Source organism: Synchiropus splendidus, chromosome 15 (genome assembly GCF_027744825.2).
Source record: "Synchiropus splendidus isolate RoL2022-P1 chromosome 15, RoL_Sspl_1.0, whole genome shotgun sequence".
Classification (NCBI taxonomy): Eukaryota; Metazoa; Chordata; class Actinopteri; order Syngnathiformes; family Callionymidae; genus Synchiropus; species Synchiropus splendidus.
In genome coordinates this window covers 14,974,358-14,997,413 of record NC_071348.1, presented here as the reverse complement: position 1 = coordinate 14,997,413, position 23,056 = coordinate 14,974,358, and the positions used below count along the sequence as shown (strand labels likewise).

The 23,056-nt window shown below is 41.0% G+C and overlaps 4 protein-coding genes across 5 annotated transcripts in view; 2 read left to right on the top strand and 2 right to left on the bottom strand.

Moving 5' to 3' along the window:
- tex10 (testis expressed 10) overlaps positions 1–4,124 on the bottom strand; it is an 11,282-nt gene extending 7,158 nt beyond the window's left edge. Inside the window, exons 1-7 of one of the 2 annotated variants that reach the window (XM_053887121.1) lie at positions 2,521–4,124; positions 2,142–2,333; positions 1,890–2,077; positions 1,492–1,818; positions 1,133–1,345; positions 489–741; positions 310–422 (exon numbers count right to left, since the gene is read on the bottom strand). In XM_053887121.1, the coding sequence (XP_053743096.1) occupies positions 310–422; positions 489–741; positions 1,133–1,345; positions 1,492–1,818; positions 1,890–2,077; positions 2,142–2,324 (1,277 nt within the window). In that variant the 5' untranslated portion in view covers positions 2,325–2,333; positions 2,521–4,124. The other variant, XM_053887119.1, reaches the window with a different exon arrangement.
- Positions 2,770–13,117, top strand: si:ch211-197h24.6 (uncharacterized). Its single transcript, XM_053887123.1, has 14 exons — positions 2,770–3,010; positions 3,097–3,183; positions 4,189–4,278; positions 4,348–4,453; positions 4,661–4,691; positions 5,184–5,261; positions 5,344–5,483; positions 8,161–8,286; positions 8,356–8,401; positions 10,743–10,805; positions 10,875–11,026; positions 11,091–11,195; positions 12,392–12,482; positions 12,574–13,117. Exons 1-14 carry the CDS (start codon positions 2,943–2,945, stop codon positions 12,588–12,590), a joined length of 1,200 nt encoding a protein of 399 aa, XP_053743098.1. The 5' UTR covers positions 2,770–2,942; the 3' UTR covers positions 12,591–13,117.
- rbm12ba (RNA binding motif protein 12Ba) lies at positions 12,064–15,759 on the bottom strand. Its single transcript, XM_053887122.1, has 2 exons — positions 15,620–15,759; positions 12,064–14,781 (listed from the first exon to the last, which is right to left on the bottom strand). Exon 2 carries the CDS (start codon positions 14,775–14,777, stop codon positions 13,107–13,109), a length of 1,671 nt encoding a protein of 556 aa, XP_053743097.1. The 5' UTR covers positions 14,778–14,781; positions 15,620–15,759; the 3' UTR covers positions 12,064–13,106.
- On the top strand, positions 14,986–23,003 carry tmem67 (transmembrane protein 67). The gene is made up of 28 exons (XM_053887114.1): positions 14,986–16,526; positions 16,801–16,889; positions 16,964–17,054; positions 17,142–17,241; positions 17,429–17,492; positions 17,560–17,631; positions 17,718–17,780; positions 17,862–18,016; positions 18,099–18,207; positions 18,934–19,020; positions 19,368–19,433; positions 19,512–19,665; positions 19,736–19,856; positions 19,930–20,035; positions 20,163–20,219; positions 20,310–20,408; positions 20,479–20,577; positions 20,771–20,857; positions 20,930–21,029; positions 21,226–21,359; positions 21,434–21,574; positions 21,651–21,731; positions 21,794–21,910; positions 21,989–22,105; positions 22,182–22,289; positions 22,365–22,467; positions 22,618–22,760; positions 22,828–23,003. The coding sequence occupies exons 1-28, from the start codon at positions 16,196–16,198 to the stop codon at positions 22,906–22,908; spliced, it is 3,075 nt and encodes a 1,024-aa protein (XP_053743089.1). The 5' UTR covers positions 14,986–16,195; the 3' UTR covers positions 22,909–23,003.
- The last annotated feature ends 53 nt before the right edge of the window (positions 23,004–23,056 follow it).

The window sequence follows — 23,056 nt, the reverse complement described above, 5'->3', positions numbered from 1 at the left end:
TGTAAAATTAAAGGACATTTTTGAGTTGTTTTTGTATTCCAGTGCTGACATCATCAAGGTGCAACTAGGAAGCAAGATACAGGCCTCTGTGTATTTCAACAGCCCCGTGTGGCCAAACAATGAAAATGACCATATTTAAACACCAATACTGTGAATGATTTCTAATTACTATGTTGCAGGGCTTTTATTAACAATTTATAATGACTTCAATATAGAGCTATATATTGAAATATTGTTGTACACTGACATTTTCTTCTATATCCTTGCAGCGTAAGCCAATGAATAGAGATAAACTGAGCTCATCCTTACCGTTTCAAATTAACTTTTTTTTTGTGCCTGGGAACATCCTGAATCCCATAAGGGAAATTTTTCATGAACTGCTGCTGGAAATCGCCCAGGAATTCTTTACGGAACCAGGCATCCTATTAAAAATATGAATGAATATAAGTAAGTCATATTTTATCTTAAAATATGAAAGCGTGTCTCACCAACGAATCCTGGTGTTCGCGCTGCGGTGCCAGTTTACGAAGAAGTTGAAGAACAGACAAGACTTGGACCATGACTGACATGGCATCTGGGCTGAGCAGATGAGCTCCTTCACAGCTGCTCCATGTGGTGTCTGTAGCGCTGGATTCAACCCAAACCTCCAGCAGAAGTGGGACCAGCGTGGCGGCAAAGTTCTGAACAGCCTCAGCTGAATTGAGCCCCTCCATATCAGTGCCGCTGGAGTCCACCTCAGGTCTACAGTTTGAATCAATCCAAAATTACCATTCAGTAGGACAGCGTCATCAGTGTTTAGACCAGGCCTGGCCAACCCTTGGCTCCCGAGCCGCATGCAGCTCTTTCCTCAGTTTCATGCAGCTTTTCACCAAATGAGAAACCCAACTGGCTGTTGAGATGATCGTTCATACAGGAAATCACACGAAGTAAGAGCTATTCCGGTGAAATGTCAAAATATTATTCAAAGACTTTGACTAGTCAAAGTCGCGTGACCAGCTGTTCAGGTGAGTATTCCAGGCTTACATATTTGTAGGATGTGGTCCTTTTCAGCAACGCAGTAAAACAATGTGGCTCTTAGCCTCTGACTGGTTGGCCACCCCTGGTTTAGACTATTCTTGACAAGTTACTGTACCTGAGTTTGAAGGAAGAGTGTTGAGTCGGTGTGGCCCCCGAATGTTCGTAGACCTTAATCCCGCCCTTGTTGCACCTCAGCTCATCCCAGGTGAGACAGTGTGGAGTGAGTCTCCCATCATCCTTGGAACCAAACACTCCTTCATTCTGAACTGATATGTCACCTTCCTCCACAGGTCTTTCTTCAACTACAGCTTGAAGAAATCTGCCAAGCCTTGAACAAAGGAAAAATCATTATGCCCGTTGAGTATATAACAGATTTATCGCAATCCTTCATTTCATAAGATATAAGGCTGAGAAATTCAGAAGTGGGTTGATTACACTGAGGCAGTAATTACTCATAACTCATGCAACAAATACCTGAGGAGAACAGAGAGTCTCCACTGCTGACTGGTCACGTTTCTGTTGGGATTGATGGACAAAGCCCATGTTCTACCCTTCGAATCTTGTGCCTTTTTGGCACCTCCACCGTTCTGTCTGTGGGAAATCAACTCCAGGAAGTTGGTGAGGAGTACAGCAGGCCTTGCAGCGAGTTGGGCAGGATAATGGTCTAGAAGAACATCAAGGACCTTCATGGCATCCTCCTGGATGCTGGACTCGATGTGAGTCATGGCGCAAGACAAGTGGGCTCGGAGGAGAGGGAAAAACGGAGCCACTCTTTCTGCAGGTACTGACTGAGCTATAAACCTGCAGGCCAGTCAAGAGAACACAGTCTTTAATGTACAAGACTTCAGCAGGTTAACACTGATTTATAATACCTGAGCACACGTGTTGCTGCCACACGAACGTTGCCATCCTTGTCAGTGAAAACAGCTGCTACTTCAGAAAGTAAGCGAGACAGATATTGATCTAAAACTGAAGGACTTGAAGACAACAGTTCCTTCAAACCTAACAAGGCACCGTGTTTCACGTTCGCATTGTAATGATGAAGCTGAGAAAGGAGATCCTGGAGAAACAAAAAATGTTGATACATATGAAAAATGAATATGAAACCACAACATATCACTTACATAAATGCCCAGCTGCCTGTGTGTTGTTGGGCCGCTTGTGTCAGTCTTCAATTGTTCGGGTAGGTTTATTCCCTTTGAACGGAAGTTGGTGTTGGTGGCGTTATCTGCTTGGGGCTTTCTCTTTCCGACCTTTAATTTGACTTTTTGGAAGTCATCCTGTCTCCTTTTCTTCTTGGATTTCATGTCTGCACCCTTGACGATATGAAGAAGTACAGATGGGAGAAGTGTGCACACGTGCACAATGCGAAACGATCCTGTTGCTAGAACCACTTATTAGCGTTATTCTGTGTCTTAAAGCAGAGTTCGTTTACTAGTGTGGAAAATGATGATCCTGCAACACAACCTGATACGTTCAAATGTGATGTTTTTGATATCTTACCGACTGATTGTACGGCGGAGCAAATGCAACCCGTGCTGGGCTTCTCAACGAAGTCTGCCCTCAGGAGTGCACGGATGAAAGAATGATTCAGTTCCTTACTTAAGTAAATGCATTTCATTGTATTGGGGTGTCGTCGTTAGTTTTACGCCATGAAGGTAAATTAGCATATTCTTCACCTAATTTGGAATAAAAGCATCGAGTAAATACATTATTTTTAATCAGGCATAGCACTGGCCCTTCCTTCCGTGTTGCTTTAGAAAGGCTACTGACAGAACGGAAACCCCAGGCATTCAGCGAATATCTTGAGTGCCATGCAAAATGGTATTCGTTCTTGATTATGTATAGATCTCTATGCTCAGGTTTCGAATTTGCTTTCATCAAACTTTAGCTATTTTGGTGCGCGGCGGTGAAGTCAGATAAAGATGTCGGAATCGGAAGGCCTGGGATTTGCTGAACATGATGGGGAAAGCTGGACATTCAACGAAGCTGGGTAGTGCTCCAATAGAAACTCATTTACAACATAATGTGCCAAAAAGAGGTCCTGTTTGATGTTATACATCTCGGCATTTTTTCCAGTTGGGCTACAGAAATGCCAGATGCTCTAGCAGACCCACTTGATGACACTGCGCAGCCGGACAATGGACCGCTGTCGTTCGAGATGAGGTAATAACACATTATTAAATGTGATTTTAATCTTGCCTCTTGCTATTTGCCCTTCTACGACGGTTAAGGGTATGGCCATGTTTGTTATTCTGCGGTGGAGCGAATTGAATCCGAGGCTCTTGCACCCCACATCTGCTAACTAGGCTACCGGGCGACGCACGTAGGAATTGGTGCTGAATAATACAATGTATTGTTTATGCCGCACAAAAAAATCAATCGTGTAATCGAGTCACACTGGCTTTTCTCCGAAGTTTGTGACAAATAAAGTTACTTTTGCAAAGAAGCGCACATTTTGTTTTAAAACACTGGAAGGGGAACTCATTTTAATCCATTTTTAAACACGTCAGTACGTCTCTGTTTGCACAAAACTCTCAGATTTTACATATTCATTTGAGAAAATATGCATAAGTTCCACCCTTCAAAAACACTTGGAACCTGAAAAACTGAAATCTCGATCTCCGAGCCATGCCCACCTTGTTGTGATTGGTCAGGTGGAAGAAACGTTCTGCCCACATCTCAGCATCTCACTGCACTGTAAACACTACATTTGAAGATCAGAATATCAGCCAAAGCTCCACTTCCTTGGCAGACCAACGAGCTGATGGGCACCGTCCTGTCCTCGCGCGACTGTTTTTTTACTGGTGAAAATCCTCGGAGCTCCTGCTTTAGTTCTCTAGAGGACAGTCATGTCATCTGACTCAAAATAAACTTATTTTTCTGTCACACCTTGAAGTTTTTTTAGCTTTAAGGTGCTTCCATTATTTTTGTCCAACCCCTGTGTGTGTGTGTGTGTGTGTGTGTGTGTGTGTGTGTGTGTGTGTGTGTGTGTGTGTGTGTGTGTGTGTGTGTGTGTGTGTGTGTGTGTGTGTGTGTGTGTGTGTGTGTGTGTGTGTGTGTGTGTGTGTGTGTGTGTGTGTGTGTGTGTGTGTGTGTGTGTGTGTGTGTGTGTGTGTTGAAATGTACATGGCTAAAGAGTGCATCGATATTCTGTTTGCCATTTTCTAGTGGGGAAGCTGAACTTGAGGATGAGATGAATGACATCCAAACTTTACTACCGACACATAATAACGATGAGTTCCCAGCAACTGAACCAAGGTAGTGAACCTGGATAATAAGTGTGTGACTCTGTAAGCTGTTTGATTTAATTTATCTTTCATTCAACAGCTGGGAAGCTGAAACTGATGCAGAAGCTTCAGCCAGCACAGCCCAAACGACCTCACAGCCAAGCGATGGAACGCAGTCAAATCAAAGGAAGGCTAAAAAGCGCAAGGTGTTTTGAATTTCCATGGTTTTTACCCTGTCAAATGAAATCGATTGATTGTATTGCTGCATTATACAGCCTCTTTCTGTGAGCTGTTGTGGATGCTGGGGTCACAGCAGATGAGGAAACATGACTCTATGGCTCAAAGTGTCATTGTCTCTCTAACGCCTGTATGTGTCTTTCCTCCTTGCTTGGGTTTATTAACTCCACTGACAGAAAAAGCCTACTCAGCACCCTGATGAAATAGGTAAGTCTTTTATTTGTGGTGCAGTTACTGAGAGTTGAAGCTTGAGATTTGAGATCCCTGCTTTATGTCATGGGTGGTGGCATATCCAACTCTTTGAGACTTAAACTGACAGAGATGAGGCTTTTCTGCTTGATGTTGCTGAAGATCATGGTTGTCAACAGCAAATATAACATTACGTAACAGTCTAAGTGTTTACAAAAGCTAAAGCTTAAATGGCTGTGAACGTGGTCTGATGTAGTAATTTTTAAAAGCTGGAGACATGATGAATATTCAAGAACTCTCAGTTATGCATGCACGTTGGTGGTTAGCGTTGTTTCAAAATAATTACCATTACCTTTCATCTGAAAGGTAATGGTGTGCATTAATTTTAGTTGTAGTATCGGTTGTTGGTAACCAGAGAAGAAACAGGGATCCATAGAATGGCACAATTGCGTCTGCTGCCTTGTGCCACTTCATATTTTGAACAATATCTTTTTTTTTTTCATGCTCCAGTTTTCCATAAGGGGATGACAATCAAGACCATCCCATCTCTGGGGAGGCGATTGAAGGATGTGACTGAGTGTGTCGTTGGTAAGCTATACAGACACAACATTGAATTGTAGAACTGCATTTGATAGTTATGAATATTCATTGCCTTCATTGTTGTGTGAAGGTCTTCAGTATGTGTGGGAATACAGAAGCCCCAGCAAATCCTTCCCTCCTCACTACGTGTGCAAGCTGTGTGCATTTGCCCGCTTTCAAAATGATATGATTCCCCATCTGAAAGGGTGGAAGCACATCTACAAATATATGGTGAGTGCCAGAAAATGTTCTGTTTTTCCAATTTTGTAAATGGAAGTTTAGTAAATATTTCCTTTTATGATAGTGAAGTGCCAATTATGTATTTACCAGGTCCAGACCGAGGGCCAATGCCTGTTTGGAAGTATATGTGTGACGTTTGGGGTTTGGTTCTGTGTGAGATTGTGCCTAGATACTTGGCATCGTAGGTTTGAGAATGGGTCAAGATTAACCTAGATTCTGGGTCTTGATATGACTGCAGGGTCTGGGATCTTTTTCTGCATCCAAGGATAAGATTGAGCAGGGAATAGCTTAACTGCAGACTGCATGCCTCCTGACATGAAGGAGACAAACATTGTCAGATTCCAATCAAGTTTTGACAAAGCCAGTTTGGTCATTGTGAACAAGTTTACGAACAGTTTCCTCAATCTTTGTGGAAGTATTTTTGCTTACAGCATGTCGCAGTTTTGGAAGGAAAGGGGTCTATAATTGATACAGTGTCAGATCTACTGAAGTACTGTGATGACTGCCATGTTTGAGCTGTTGAATGCTTCCTTTTGAGATTGCAGTATTTAACATGTTTAGGAGGGGAGGTCCCAGAATATCCCAAATATAATATATAATTCAAGAGGGATTGCATCCCAACCTGGAGCCATACGATTCTTCAAAAGCATAAGAGCTTTTTTCAGTTCATGTAATGTAGATGGATTGTTTAACCCCTGGCTTTCATGATCAACTATCTGCAGAAGATTAAGGCCTTGAAAGAAATTGCCAAATGGCAACTGGAGGTTCTGGTCTGGATGGACTGTAGCCTCCTGCAAGAGGAAAGAGGAACAAACAGTCCATGACCAGGGTTCATGAGAATTGTTTATTGTGCCATGTGCTGTTTTAATTGAAACATTGTTGTTGTTTTTTTTAATTATTAGAGCCAGCAGGTGACTAGGTCTCACCCTATTAAAATAATATTTCCTTCGAACACTATTCATAAAATTTCAGTTTCATTTTTTCATTTTTTCCAAATTTCAATTTTGTCTCAGTTAAGAATTAAGTTCCAATTACTGTTGATATGCACTTATGTGTGGTCTCGATATAATTTGCTTGCTGTTCTTAAGTTAACTGTTTACCAATTCATTTATTTTACTTGACCTAGTCTTAAGTAAGAAGAAAAAAAGATTGATAGATTTTTCATACAACCTTTAATGGAGTCCCAAAAAATCTAAAAATCATCCACCAAACTTTCATTTAATTCAATAAAGTGAGAATTGTTGGTTTGATATTTTTGGTGTTGATTTGGTGTGATATTAAACCGGCACAGAGAAACCATCAGAAAGGAACCATTGGAGGTGAAGCGAGCTGAGACCGTGCTATGATCTGATGGAACACATGGAAGAATTGTTACATCCTGAATATTTGAAAAGCAGCCAGTGAAGCAAATATGTAATCTATTCAGGAGAAACTCTGGAAACGGGCAGAATAAAATGCCTATCGATTTGCCCATTCAAGTAGTAGAACTTATTCATTACTCTTGATTTCATTTGTGATCAGTAACCATATTTAATCTACTTGTACGTAAACAAACCAAAACCTTGACATGACATGACATGACATGACATGACATGACATGACACCATGAGATCATCGCAAAAATGTGTCATTGAAAAGTCTAACCAGCCGAACCAGGTGCAGGTCGTATTCATCAAATTTAGAAAAGAAAATAAGAAAAAAATACACTTGATGCAAACTGTTGAGAAAATTGACAAAACTATACGACATGAATAAAATTCTGAATAAAATTAATATAATAAAAAATGTCAAAATATATGAATACAATATATTTTATTTTCAAAATAAATTCTAAAGACTATGTAAGTAAAGTGTAAATCTTCGAATTAATTTAAAAAAAATGCTTCGCCAGTTGCTTTCATGAACACTTTTTACTCTTGAGGAGGTGGTATCATTTTCTTTATCATTTTTTCTTTTCAAAAGTTCTCCATATGCTGTAACTATCACAAATTTAGACCTGTCAAGTAAGTATTATGACATACCACTGCCACCATATGTGGCAAATGTATTAAAGCTTAGCGTCCCGCTGCCCTCACGGCTCAGAGGTGTAAAACAGAAAACTTTTAGTGGCCCTCTAGGAGGCGTTCGCGGCCCTAACATGGAACTCCGCCCCATAGTTGAGAATCACTGCGTTAGATGACGGCTCTGATTTGTCCAAGTCTGACCCAACAAACGTATTTATATCACCACCAATTATAGGAGAGAAGCCTTGAAGTTATAATAACGTATTTTCAAGAGCAAGGAAAAAATCACATTCATTTTGATATGGTTCATATACAGAAATGGAAAAGGCCAACTTGTTTTGATGTACGAAATTCTTCCATCTTAACTCTCATATTTCCCTAATATACTCAAAAGTTTCAGCTACATAATAATGTTTATTTGAAAAGCAATTCACATCTACTTTCTTCAGTTCGGATTCTTGAATTAGGGCTACATCTACCTGCTGCCTGCATAACTGATCAAGACAAGCTGTCCATTTACAGCAGCCATTCAGGCTGTTTACATTCCAGCTGAATAAGTGTAATATATATCCACTCAAATTTCCAATTTTGTTCCTATTATAAAATTTCTCAATTGCGGGAAGAATAAAGGCATTATAATCTGATCTTCTGTCTTCCTTCTTCAGAGAAAGGTCCACCCTGACAAGGTCAACTGTGAGGAAGAACAAGCCAGCAAAGACCCCACTGTCCGACAGGTTTTAAAAACAGCTGCCGCTGAAGTGGAGCAGTCTGAGGGTAGAGGACAAATCAAGGTTAGATTTTTACTCTGACGCTGTGTAGCAAGAGTCTTCACCTTTTAAATGTTTTGTGGTCTTTCCAAGGTTATCATGAAAGAGCCCTGTGATGTTCCTGCGTTTAAAGAACTCCGTAAGTTACCTTTATCACCAACACATGCATCTTTGTCAAAGATAGTGTGCGACTTGGAATGGCGCTGTACTCAAGTCTCATCTTCCAGTAATTTGAGACTTGACTTGGACTCAAGGGAAAAAGACTCAAGTCTCGACTCTAGACTAGTACAAACTGTTCGGTGTATCTTTCCATTGTGATCCCCTGCCCGACTGACACCGTTCCCCCAGAACCCTTCTGTAAATGGTAATGTCACACTCCCACATTAAGTACCGTAATTTCCGGACTATATTTTTTCTCGCGGTCTGAACCCTGCGGCTTATAAAAGGATGCGGCTAATATATTGATTTTTACAGGGATATTCCAATCAATCGGCCACCGATTATGAAAGGCTGAACTCGTTGTGATCTGTGAAAGCCGATCACTGCCTGTCATTGCTGGTCACAAAATCCGATCACATGTGACCGCAGCCGTTCTGATGAGGCACCGCCCGCGGTTTGTGATGCGTCCGCTCCTCCCTCCCGACTCGCCACTCGCTTGGCAACGGCGTGTCTAACGCGGAAGCTTTTTTCAGTCTGTCATGTCAAGTTTGCATCCTGCAGCACATGCACGTTAAAAGGCGTCAACGCCACGAATTCAATACGATATTTAAAACACCAGCACTTGACAGAGCACAGAGAGTTTTCTGGTGCTCATGAAAGTGAAACTAACGAACCAGCGGTCACTCGCGACACTCGCCGGTCTGAGCGTGACGTCCAGGACGCGAAGCATATTGCCCGAGAAATAATCATTAATTTCACCGCGCCAGATGAGCAGCCTTTCTCAGGTGTCGTTTTAAGACGGAATCAACCGGGACCAAATCCGCTGCAGTCTTGTGTGTGTCAGATGCAGCGTTGAATCGGTGAATCTGAAACGCAACCGTCCAGAGTGAGAACTTTCATGAAAGAAGTTGAAGACAGCTGCTTCAGCTGAGTGCTCTCCCTGTCTCTCGGAGCATTCTAATGAGCATGCTCTTTGCTGGCAAAAATATTGAGCTTCGTCACATCAAACCGATGACATCACGGGCGTTTTATTTACCTTTAAAGCGCTCAAATTGCGCTGTTTTCGCCCGCGTGTCCGCAGCTCTGCTGACACAGACGATGTACTGGAGGGTGAAAACAGCGCTTTCTGAACACTTTAGATGTGAGGAGTTCATGACTGGAGTTCAGAACATTGGCAAGATTGTTTCATGAGTCAGTCTCGACACTGGACCCCGTTTTCAAAACTAGGATCGCTAGAAGTGATCCTCATGCATTTTCGGTGGCGCAGACAGCAACGGTGCACCCGCGGCTTATAGAGCGGTGCGGCTTATGTATGAACAAAATCCATTTTCCTTCTTGGATTTGGTGGGTGCGGCTAATATTCCGGTGCGCTCTGTAGTCCGGAAAATACGGTAGTTCAGTGTGTGGGGTGCAGAGAAGCGCTTTTCGTTGTCACTGAACTTTGGCACAGGCTGTTCTGCTCAGGCGTCTCCTTCTGGAAAACAGGCTCATCTCTGGCATGTGACCACACAGATTGATCCAATAGCACATGTGTTCGTTATGCCAGGAATATGTGTTTCTGGTCTGTCATGGGGGAGTAATACCAGGCAGTACCGTCGTACCAACAAGAAAAACAAAAAAAAACCAAACATTCCAGCCAGTCAGCTACGATCTTAATTATCGTAGCCCATTTCCAGGTCCAGACAACTTCCTTCTGTTTTTTTTTTTTAATTTCTGCAGTTAAATGTTTTGTCTGCTGCGAAACATCTTTTGTCCACAGTTATGTTTATATCTGTTGCAAGAATATAATATGTCAATATATTTCTTTCCTTCAGTGTAGGTTATTGGAACAAGATTGAAGATCAAAATAGGTCACAAAAATGTAATAAAACATTTGTAATACAAACTCAACAAAAGACACTAAGTTTGGAAAGATGTCGCTTATGCACAACTACCACCATCGCTCTTGTCAGCATTGTCAGGTCAGGTTGTCAACAAAGTGACGTCACAGATTTGACACCTTGGCCGACAGCTGTTGTAAAACCAACCAAAATCAATACATTTTAAATAATTTCACATTGCTTCATTATGAAATAAATGGACAAAAATTAAGGACAATTTCGCTATAATTTTAGTTTTTGTAAATCATTTTATGAAATGATTTACCAAAATAATTTACAAACAAAGTTTGCTCTATATATTTTTGTACCTGGAAGTATTGTGTACAGGAAGACTCCTGGCCTAAATCACAGTTTACGGGCCCCCTACACTCAAGCTGCACCAGATCATATCAAGTCTTTAAGTTTCTTGCATTAACATCTGTCTTTTATTTTCTAACTTAGGTGCTGGCATGAGTAATAAGCTGGTAACACCACCTCTTCCGCCCGCAAAAGTACCCCAACATGGTAAAAGACTGTTAACTGCTGCCTGCTTTTGCCACTCATGAATTTATTTTCATTCCATTTGTCTTCCAGGTCCCTGGTTCCCTAAGTCAAATGATGGCCCCTTCAGAGATTTTGGAGGTTATCCGCAACGGTCAGGTTTCTCTCGTCATGGTGGTTATGGTTACTCTGATGAATACCATATGGGAAATCCGCACGATCCCAATATTTTGCTGAGTTACTTGGTAGGTCTCACAAATGTTGCTCTCCCAACAAACGTGACGGTAAAATTCTTTGTTTGCTAAATAGGACACCTTCCGGATAGAGAACGAGGGGGATGCCCAAATAGTCCTGAAAGTCACACAGAAGCTAACAGACATGCTAATGGAGTACAGGCTTAGGAACATGCCAAGGGTAAGCAATTTTCATGATGAAAAATACTCTGTACAACAGCAAGGGTTTTGAAGTCACTGACACAAAAAATTCTACAGTTGATTTATATGTATGATTTTCGAAACGTTCACACCTTCAAACATTTGTTCATTTAAATAATTTATAAATAATGGCTTGCTGCACGATTAAATAAATAGAACCACATGAATTTTGATCCCTGTTAAGCCATTTTGCTCTCATTCAAAAAATGCTAAATACTTTTCCGATTAAAAGGCTACGAGTTAGTTTTTGTAAACGCAATCCCAACAATAACTGCGCTTCCACGCCACGTGTGTCGCAAGTCGTGAGATGATGATGATGGCCAGTAAACAAAGTATGGGGACTGTGATGGCCAAGCTATGGCTGCAAACGGGTGAGAATTGGCAAATTTCAATCATATTTGGTGAAATTACCGGGCGGAAACTCCCTTTTCATGGAAACCAGTGTGATGACACTACGAGCGGGGCATTATACACGCTAGCTGCCAATTTGACTTGTGAGGCTGCTTTTACTTGCAGACTATGGCCAAGCGGACCCAAGCCCATTTCACCTTGTTGTGTTGCTTCACACCTGTGCCTTCGGAGCTGTTCCATTTTTTCTATTCTCTGGCTTGCTAGGGGCAGTATGTACAAAACTGACTAATTCTACTACCAATAACTTGTCCAGTGATAAGAATAAGTTATCTTGCCTTTTATCAGGTTGACACATTTTTTAACAACTTCAGGCAGATTCCACCTGTCATTTCCTGCATTACGACTCAAGTTGCTGTGACAGCATGCCACTATTATGTACATGTACGCAGCAAACGCCGCCGTCATGTTGGCACTTCATGAGTAGAATGTGATTCAAAGTCGACAAATGTTTTATTTTGAAAATCCGTGATTGCACTTTTCTCCTGCATGAGCAACCTTCTCGTCTCCAACTTGAGCTTCACCGCAGTGCTGCACCACAAAGAACTGATATGCATTTGTTCAGGAAAACTGCACATAGTCAGCACTTTGCAAAGAGCCAGACGCAGTTATCAAAAGAGCCACATCTGAGCCATAGGTTCTCGACCCCTGCTTTACAGTGACTGTGTGTTCATGAGTTACTTCAGGGATTTTGTGCCTCCTGGTTTAGGCTGGATATTACTGTATTTTCCTGTGCTTTAAATGGTAACAAGTCTTTAATTCCCTCAGGATCAGAACCATTCAATGAACTCTGGAGGAGGCTACTACTCGTCGAGAGTTAACACCAACAAATATACTGGTCCTTTAGCAAGTCATGGAGGTTTGTATGCTACACTCTGTCATGACATCTGTTTGGGAAGGGAAACACATCTGTGTTCATACTTGATATATTGTCTGTGTTTCCTCCACAGGTCAGCAACGGTACTAGAAGTGACAGTGACATGCTCTTTGTTGTGTACCAGGTCATACTTGTAAAGTTTTTGTGAATTATGTTCAAGAAGTTTTTTTATTAATATCATGTATAAATAACCTTTATTATTTGACTTCTAAATCTGCAAGGAACAATGACCTTAGTCTTGCCATCGCCACAAGTCTTTTCCTGATTGTTTCCTGTGGTAGGAATATGTCACATCACAACCATTTGATTTGAACATATGATTGTCAATAAATTTTCCCACGTTTCCTTCTGTTCCTTGGAACTTTAATATATTACATGTTAATATCTTGTGTATTTACATAACACACTTTGCAATAACGCATTCAAACACTTGGCTCATGTCCAATCTTATTGATGGCCATACATCCCATATCTTGGAGACAATTTAAACTTCAAATTAAATGGAACAACAAAAAAAAAAAACTAACATTCAATAGTCACAAATGACTATCACTTGGACACAATCCGATGAAAAACCGTTCAGATCAACAAATAACCAAAACAAATTTATGAAATCATATCTTCTCTCAGCTGTGCACTTATTGGTGTCATTAGCAGTTTGTTTCCACAGAAGTCCCGATTTAAGAGCTTGTGTGCCGTGGCAGCTTGTTGGGCCGACGTGAACTGGACCACAGCTTCACCGGTGCCACTACCGTCATGACTGTGCAGCAGGACAATATGGTTATCTTTCAGTTCATAGTCCTGGAAAAACGTTTTAATGTCACTTATCTGAACATCCTGGGGCATGTTTCTGACAAACAGAAATGTCTTCTCTTCAGAGTCCCTCTTCTCTGCTTTCCCAACTGTAAATCCTTTTTTTCCAAGGTGCCTTTTTGTCTGATGGATGTTGGCGCAATAATTTTTACTTATTGCCTCCTTTATCAAGTCCCTAGTTGCTGGCACCACTTTAATGATACCAGACTGCAGGTGGCAACCATTTAGATTGATGGCATAATTATAGTCATCTTCGTTCCTCAAAATAAGAAAAACTACATCAGTCCGAGCACCAGTTTTGTCAAAGAGTAGAAGTATCTGTTTATACCCAATGTCGGGACAGCTGAACAATTCTTTTATCTGAGTCTTGGTTATATCTTTTGGCAAGTTTGTAACTTGAACTATGTATTCCACTTTCTGCTCCAACTTGGGCATTTTTGACAGCTGAGGTTGCAGAGCTCTTCTCTTGTAGTCCGATTTGGCTTTGTGTCTGTAATCCAAATTTTCTCTGAGTGGCCCCAATTCCATTGGCGACGCCTCCTCAAGTCCACTGCCACCATTCTCCAACACCTGTCTCCATATTTTTTCGCTTGCGGTGCGAATTTCCACATTAGAAGAGCCCAGTGAATTTTGGTTAAAGAGATGGGCATTGTCGGCGTCCAGTTCATTGGCAAACTTCACAAGGCAGCCAATTCTGTGTCCCAATTTCACATTAATCATAGCTTCCTCCACATGCAGTCCTTCAAAAAAAGTTTCAAGTTCCTCTTTAGTTGTCAAGGCAGGCACCCCAAACATCCTGATATAACCAGGTTTTTGCGTTACAACACAAGATACATTACTGACAGCTTGAGGAAGTGCTTCACTACTAGGGGATGGAATACTGACAGCTTGCAGAAAGTCTTTATCATTTAAACTGGCAACCTCTTGAGGAGAGTCTTCTTTTAAAACAGACTGGCCCTTAAGCACTGTGTAAATCCCAAGAAGAAAAGCAGTCTGCAAATTGCTTGGAAGAGCATTTGGCTCTTGACACATCTGGGGGTTCACAGCAGGGGGCTCAGAGGAAATGACAACAGGCTCGGAAGGTAGTCCAGTTGTTGCAGGTTTTGAATCCTTGGGTCTTTTTGTGTGACATTCAAGTCTATATGTTGCCAATTTAGAAGGGTTGGATCCATTCCCTGGACATTTAAGTCTGTTCTTCTTTCTTAAAAATGCCTTTAGTTTGTGCTCAAGCTCTGCAAGACTGCTGATGCGCAGACTTACCGCAGAGCCTCTGAGCAAATTTCCTGAGTGAGCCAGGGCAAGCTCTGCATCCATCTGAGAGCTAAACGCTATAAATGCTTCACTGCATTTTCCCCCAACGATGCAAACGCCTCCTTCAGGAATGCTAAGGCCTTGAAAGAATCTTCTCACATCTTGGATCTCTGCTGTTTCATCAAGGCCTTTCAGTCTCAAAATTGTGGTCATTTTACTGTGGAATCATACATGGAAATAAATAATTTCAGTTAAAAGGATTTAACAATACAATTGCATCCTGCCACCCACATTTCGTCTAGCGCCATTCGTTGAGCGAATTCAATGCTAACAATTCCTCATTGCTGAATGAGATCAAAATCAGCTGGTATAAATAAACAACAATGCATCAGCATTAAAAATGCATGGACAGTAAATATAAATAATAAATTGTATAAACTGATAAGTCATGCACCACTCTTTTGCATCAGCCATTTGTCTGTTCAAAACGGTTTCGGCCCTCCTCTGTCTCTGCAGGCTGTCAGAGGAAGTGGTTCTCACTTGCATGGTAAGCAACTGTGCAAAGTGAAATTTTAAAAAAAATTTAAAAAAAAAAGATACCGCTTGTTGTGTAGCACAGAATTGAATTCAAAGCAATTTAATACATCATTAAATGTTGAATCTGAATGAGTAAAATGATGCAGTGTCCAGTTACATCTGTAATAGGCAAATCATTTTGGAGGGAAGGAAATGTACTTCAGCCAGATATTACAGCGAGTTCTCAAGACTTTCCAGCTTCGTCACACCCCATAAAAAATCATCACTATAACGTATTTCAACAAACACAACCTTGGGGGCCCACGTTTGGGTCAGGTGCAAAAGGCCCTTTGCTGATGACAGCATAATCCTGAAGCCTACATTTACTGTCAATTTAAAAATATGTCCCTTCATATTGAATGACGCACTCTCGTTGTGCTAAGTCTACTAGGCTACTGATGCTTTTCATATTCACAATAGAAACAAAGACAATTTGGAATAACAAAAAAAAAAACCGTCGAAGTAAGTAAATAACTCACCCCTGAGGCAACGCTATAACCACGTTGCCCAACAATCTTGTATTGTTGGTGTTGCGGAAGATGGAAGAAAAAAACGCCCAACCCTCTTTGCACACCACCTCCACCTACTGGTAGGAGGGCCATATTAGCTTCCCTAACGGTTGTGTTACGTCTTCATGGTGTTGAAACTGTTTTTATTTATTCATTTTAGATTGTACGTAGGGTACTCAATCAATACAACCACTCTTCTTCCTTCATATACTCCTTCTCAGGTTCATCTCGACCGAGATTATAAAGGAAGAGTACGTGGTAGAAAGACGGTTTTCTCTGCGATATACAAGATGGTTAACGGTCTTCAGGCAGTTGGTTCGAACCCCCTTCATTGCATCTTGTTTGACAGTGAAACGACACGGTCAAAAACACGCGAGTCACTCGTTTCAAGTGGAAAAATATCAGGGAGGGGACAGGTGGAATTAAAACTCCTTAACAAATTTGGTCGAACCGGATTGGGCTCGAGGAGAACTGTGTCCTCCAAAACACTGGGTGTCTAACCGCACAGGCCCAGTTGCAAAGATAGACGTGGCTTGGTGAGAAATAATGGTAAGCCAGAATTTGTGTTCCACGATATGTCTGAAACCGCTCTCCTGCGCTCATTTTTGCGGTAGATGGCAGTGTGGCCAGCCACTCAGACCGGAAGAGGAAGTCACAGTCGCGTTGTTTACCATGGCGACGGGAACGCTGTGTTTTGAAATTAGCTCGCGGAGAGTGTCACAAGGATCAGCATTCTTTTTCTTCGTGGCTTTAGTTCGTTGCCAGCAGTTTGTTATCCCATATAGAGATCCAAGTGACTGTGGCGTGGAGGAATTCTACGATATATCGAGTTTGTCGTGTGCGAGTTGTGGTCCGAATCAACGGCGTAGCGCAACAGGTTAGCCGCCAAAACACACCACTAGCTAGTCATGAATGTGAATTGTGCGACAGAGGGAGGGTTTGTGTTGTTCACAGAGGCTTTGAATATTTACAAATACGCAAAATGTAGGACAAATAGACAATGGTAATTCATTGGTACAGAATTTGTTAAGCTTTGACTGTTTCTGATGGAAAATGTACTGTCATGTTTTTCCCCTTCCTGTCATGTGTATATGCCATGTGTTTGTAATAAAAAAAAATAGGGATAATGTTACATCCTGTTTTTTTCCAAGGACAAAGTTGTATCTGCAAATCTGGATACCGCACTCTCACCACAGATAAGACCTTGATGTTTTGTGAGCAATGTCCCCCTGACAGGCCTGTGAGTAATGAGTAAAGTAAACGTGCACATTACACATTTGTCTTTGCATGAGCTTTCCCTTATGGTGTTTTTAGGGTGTTACCACGGACGGTTTCAATTGTATCCGCTGTCCAGGAAGCCTCAGTGATGTGGGGAATTGCATGTGTCCACCAGGTGCAATCCTAGGTAAGTTGACAATATGCACTCCTCCAGCGAATACATTTGTATCCATGTATCTTAAAGCTAAAAATATATGTTTATGTTATCTTGCAGTTGAAAGAGACATCAATGGTAACATTTTGCTTGAGGCCCAATGTCAAATGTGTGTCAAAAGTGACCCAGCATTTTCACTACCAAATGCCCATGGAGACAGGTATCAGCTGTCTGAAAGTCAATTTTGTCATTTAACAGTTACAATGCAAAATCTGTCTAGCCAGCTAATCATTTCATTTGTGCATGATTTATAAAATACTGCAGTGTGTAATATATCCTTAAAATATTTAATACTGGAAGAGGACTATTGTCTTGTTTGTCCAATGTTTTATCCAATTTTATTCTAGGTGTGAACAATGTCATGCTTCCTTCATCAACTCATCATGCCAGTGCAAATCTCCTAATGTCCAGGTTAGTTCACTTTAACTCAAGTTCAAAGCATGCTGACTTTAAGACATGATACCAAATTTCCCCACAGGCAGGCGGATTATGTTTCCCCTCAGGTAGTCTGACCACAACAGTGAATCCAAGTGTTAACTTTGCTCAATTGGTGAGGATTCTTTTGTCGTTTGTTTGTTTGTTTGTTTGTTTGTTTGTTTGTTCTTGATTTTAATGTATTCTTTTTTCCACTTTCAGAAATTCAGTGTCCAGTCTGCCTGGTTCTTGAAAAACTTGTACTCATCATCTGCAGCATGCCTTGTAATGCCTGCTTTTGTTTTTCAGATTATTTTTAATAGTTTCTTCTAAAATGGTAAATAATACTCTCAATATTGTTTATAGGTCTACTCTAATGTCACGGCATGTCAGGCCTTGGGGAACATGTGCGTGATGAACATGCACTCCTTCAGTAGTGTTAACTCTGATGCCTGTGGCCTCTTTAACACTATCTTGAGGTCAAGGGCTGCTCTGAGTTCAACTCATGATATTTCTTACTGGTAATACACACCACAAACATTACAATTTTTTTTAAGTGCAGAGCACACATGTCCATTTAACTGCTTGGCTTCCTTCATCCAGGAGAGTTGGCCTTCCATGGCTATATTATGGTGATGAACCAGGACTTGCAAGTCGAGTATTGCGGACTGAATCGGTTCCTATTGGATTCAGTTTTAGAGGGAAAAACAGGGTAAGTGAATCAAATTATTGAGGCAAAATGAAAAAAAATCTGAGAAATTAGAATTTTTCCAGGTTAATGTCTTAGATATTATTAATACTTTCCTTGGTTAACTGTTCCCTTAGAGATTAAATCTTAAACTACTCCTGTATGGGAATTGGAATTCCTAGTTCCCAGTCATGTACATAGAGACATTAGGCATTATTGGCATGTAGGTTGTCCTTCAGCTATTCATTGTTTTCATTGTCTTCACTGTGTTCAGTAGGCCTTTGCTGTTTTACTGTAAGACGTGAAAATACTAAGGAATCAGTGCAGGATGGAAATGTTCACTTAAGGTGTATAATTCTTCAGATAGATATAGCATGCCTTTAATCTTTCTATTGGGGACATTTTGCCTCTCAGAAGCATAGTAACATTAAAGGCATTATGCTGCAGTGATAGATACCACAGTGGGAAGTTCCGATGTGTACCTAAGTTCAGCCTGTAATTTTGTTCAGAACCTAGCATGAAAGAGATTTTGTCATCCGACAGATTCAGAGATTTTTCTACATGTAGTGCAGGCAGATATTTCAGTCTCTCATACACTGCATTGGTATTATGTATGTCACTTCTGTTATTTGCCATTTGAATAAACCAGCAGGGTAATACTGCAAGAATCATTTGCAAAAATAATTACTTTCGACATTGTCCCACCATGTCAGCTTCTCTCCAATACTCATAATCATCTTTGTTTTTCAGAACTCAGATATCAAGCTTATAGCTGCAGTGTACAATGTCAGAGGAGAGTTTCTGAGATGGGAAGACATTGGAGGAGGGAATCTTCAGGTAAGAGGATGCCCGCTGCAATTTTAAAATATGTTTTATAACCCATAATTCAGTGCACAGATATAGAAGGTGTCTGTGAAAGTGATGCATTGAAGGAAAATATGATTGTAAAAGACATGGATGCTCTGTGGCTTTACTAAATATAAGTAAATAATGTTTATTTTTTAAATAATAAGTATGTAAGCGTCTGTGGCTTGTAATTTGGAATTGTATTTAACTACAGCCATCACATACTATATTGGTCAGACAGAAGCCCAATTTAGATAAACGTATTGGTCTTAAAGCAAATAAAGTATCGCTGATGAAGGATAAGATGTCTGTCATCCATCACACCTTTGGTTTTACAGCTGTGCCAAGATACAACCACAAGACTGTCCGCTGCCTTTATTTTTGGAACCACGTATGAACAGTCTGTAAGTTCTGAGTCTTCTTTGTTCAGCTGTTTTTCATTTGTCTGTTACCATTGACACTGTCATTAAAAATGTTTGTAGTGTGATCTCCCTGTAGCACAGCTGCTAGATTCTCATCCTGAGCCGTTGTTCTATGATGTGTTCATGGATATCGGTGGGGGAGAGAACAGGAAGCTCCTCCCGCTGCCCACACTGGTCGATAACCAGCAATATTACGGACAGTCCATCAACCAGGGTCAGTTTGAGTTTTTTTTCTTAATACTGTTGTACTATTTGGTTTTGCCTAAACGCCTCTCCTGTCACAGAGAGAATGCAGAACTGGTATCTCTCTCGACGTATGTTCCTAGTGGACACTCTGAGTGGACGGGAGAAAACCACTTTTTCACTCCCTAAAGTCATCCGTGTGGCCAGCAGCATCAAGATCAGGTGCAATGAGAGCCCATGCGTAGCTTCATGTTATATAAGTGTTGATCTTAAGTCACGATTATGTATTTGGCAGCTTCCAGTTAGTGCCACGGACACAGGCAGGACAAGTTTTCCCTCCTCTTCTCAGTGTGGCCTACACGGATGTTCCCATCATCAATGTCGACAAACAAACCGTGCCGGTGAGTTAGATGCAGACATTGGCTTTCATTCTAGGGATTTATTTAATGATCGCCATACAAATATGTTTCTATCATTGAAGCAGATGTCATGCACTTGTAATGTTGTAAAATAACTATTTCCACATAGGTTTCATTTGCTGTAGAGTACAAGATGGATCAGAATGAGGCTCGCATAAAGACAAAGGTGAGTTGCTTTTTGACTCTTTTATAATGCAGTCTCATACCATAATTATTGGAGCATTGGACCTGATGAACTTTTATCTCTCTGTCACAGACAGCTCTGGGTGTGCTCGGTGGTCTGGCTGTCATCTACTCCCTGCTGAAGACGGTCAGCTGGAAGAGAAGGATTGCATCGCCACTTATCGATGTAGAGGTGAGTTAGTCCAGATTGAAGTTAATAATAATAGAATAATTTATTCTTTATGATTTTTCCTCTTCTGCAGACAATGTTCAAGTTTCTATTATTTTATGCTGGAGATCTGGCCAATGTCTTCTTTGCTGTCACCGTTGGAACTGGAGTCTACTGGCTCATCTTTTACAAGGTTGGCATCGTTCAGTTTTTCAATCTATCATCTATGTCAATCTATCATCATTTCATGTACTTGCCTGGTGTCGTGTGTGTTTTTCTGTATTCATTTTGCCATCGTAAGACATTAAAGGCAAGTTTTCTTCCTTCAGCTGTGATGTAATTACTTTTTCAGATTCTTGTGATGTGATTTAATTTGTTTTGCTCAGGCTCAACAGTTTGTGACAGTGGTGCTGCCGTTGCCTGTTGAAGAAGAGCAGTTTGTCACATACATCGGTTGTGCGTTTGCTCTTAAGGTAACTTTGTTCAAATATACTTGTTTCTGGAAATGAAAAAAATTCTGAGCATATTGGTTTTTTTGTGTGTAGGCGGTTCAATTTCTGTACAAACTCGTCCAGCAGTTGTCTGTGGATGTGTTCTTCATCGACTGGGAGAGGCCACGATGCAAATCCAGCAAGACACTGCAAGGTACTCGCTTCCATTTGAGACACTATATGTGCTTTACGTAAATAGAGATAAAAGTTTAACCGAAATTGTCTTAAAAAGTCTTCAACTCGGAAAAAAACTCAAAAAGATGAAACTGTATCAGAAGGAAAGCTCTTTTTAGAATCATCATCAGAGTTTCTGAAGATCAGGGACTTAAATGTGTTTACATCATGAATAGGTGAGCAGAAACGTGAGGCTGCTCTGGTGAGCATATGGAGGACTTACTTTGTGGCCAACGAATGGAATGAAATTCAAACCATCCGCAAGATCAGTCCCACGTTTCAGATCATGGCGGTGCTCTTCTTTCTAGAGGTGAATTTGACACATTTGTGTTTGTTCTTGTCAGCGTTGATGGTTCAGATTCTTAAGATGGGTGTGTGATTCAGGTGCTGGAATTCTCAAATCTTGCTTTAAGGGATCCCTTGCCAACTCTACAGCGCCCTCCAGAGGCCTACACTCCTTCTTACAGCCTGACTCTCCGATATGGTCTGGCAAGTGCACTCTGGATCTCTATTGGATTTCTGCAGGTTAAATATCTTTACTAGCTCGTACCAAAGCTGATCGATGTCTTGGAAAAGTAAAAAAAAAAAACTTTTCATGCAGGTGATGTTCTTCACTCTAATCCATGAGCATTTTGTCGAAGACAAAATCAGACAGTTTGTCGATCTGTGCTCAATCAGCAATGTAAGTTTGAAAAGTCATACTCTTTATCCAGTTTCTGTTACTCACTGTGTTTAATTCTGTAGATTTCTGTGTTGCTGTTATCCCACCGATGTTTTGGTTACTACATTCACGGGCGGTCGGTTCATGGCCATGCTGATACCAACATGGAGGAAATGAACAACAATCTAAAGAGAGAAGCTGTATGTTGATCAAGCTTTCGTAGATCTTTTGTTCAGAAGAAATTAGAACGTCCTTCTCTGCATTTGTCCTCCATCCAGGAATCACTGTGTGGTCAAAGAGGGCTCCTTCCGAACACAGAAATCCAGACCTTTCAGATCTCCCTGACCAACCACCTGAGGCTGCAGTATGACCGAATAAGGGAGTCAATCAACCGAGTACTTGCTTATTTATCCTTGTCTTCATCTTCTGATATTAAAACAACTAATTCTAATTGAAACGTGTTGGTTTCAGCGCACTGGACCCTCACGTCTCATGGACGCTTCTTCAGGCAACCAGTTTGAACAAAATATCCGAGCCTACTACACCATGAACCACTTCCTGGGCTCCATTATTGACCATGTTAGTTACTGGGGTGGGGAAATCTGATTGTTTTGTTTTGTTTATTTAGGACCCCAACGTTGTCTCTCTTTCTAGGCCCATCCTGACATGGACTATATAGTGAAGGACAAGCTGGCGTTTGAGAGGGTGATTGGGATGGAGTTCCTTGAACCCAGTGAGAAAAGCATATTTTACAACGGTAATGACCTCTGGTCCACAATGGCACTTGTTTATGTTCCTATGCTGTATGTAAGCATGCCCGTTCTAAAATTATATTTGCACAACCGCTTGACCAAGCATTTAATGTTTTTCTGCATTTAACATGGAAAAAATCTTATTCTTTCGGCAGATGAAGCCCACTCTTTCAGTGACGTTCTGTTTTATGGAAACGAGGCCACCCTGCTCATCTTTGACACGTTATTCTTCTGCGTCGTCGACCTCAGCTCACAGAGCTTTGTACTAGCTGCCATACTTACATACATTCAGCAAACGGTCAGTGCATCTATGGCATGTATTCTGTCCTGTCAGGACATTTTGAATAATGTGTTGTCCCAAACAGATTTTCCGTATGATCCGCAACACTCTTGGACGGAGGAACCTCGTCAACAAGACTCTAGTGGATGAAAGATTTCTCAATTAATGTGCTTTATTTATTATTGCTTTACCTTCTGACTAGGTTCTGTTCATTTTCACTGTTGTTTTTATTAGAATAATTTTTTTAGTGGTTTTATAGAATAAATGGTTTTGATATAACAAACCATGTCGCTCTTGCTTTTTTTTTTTTTTCA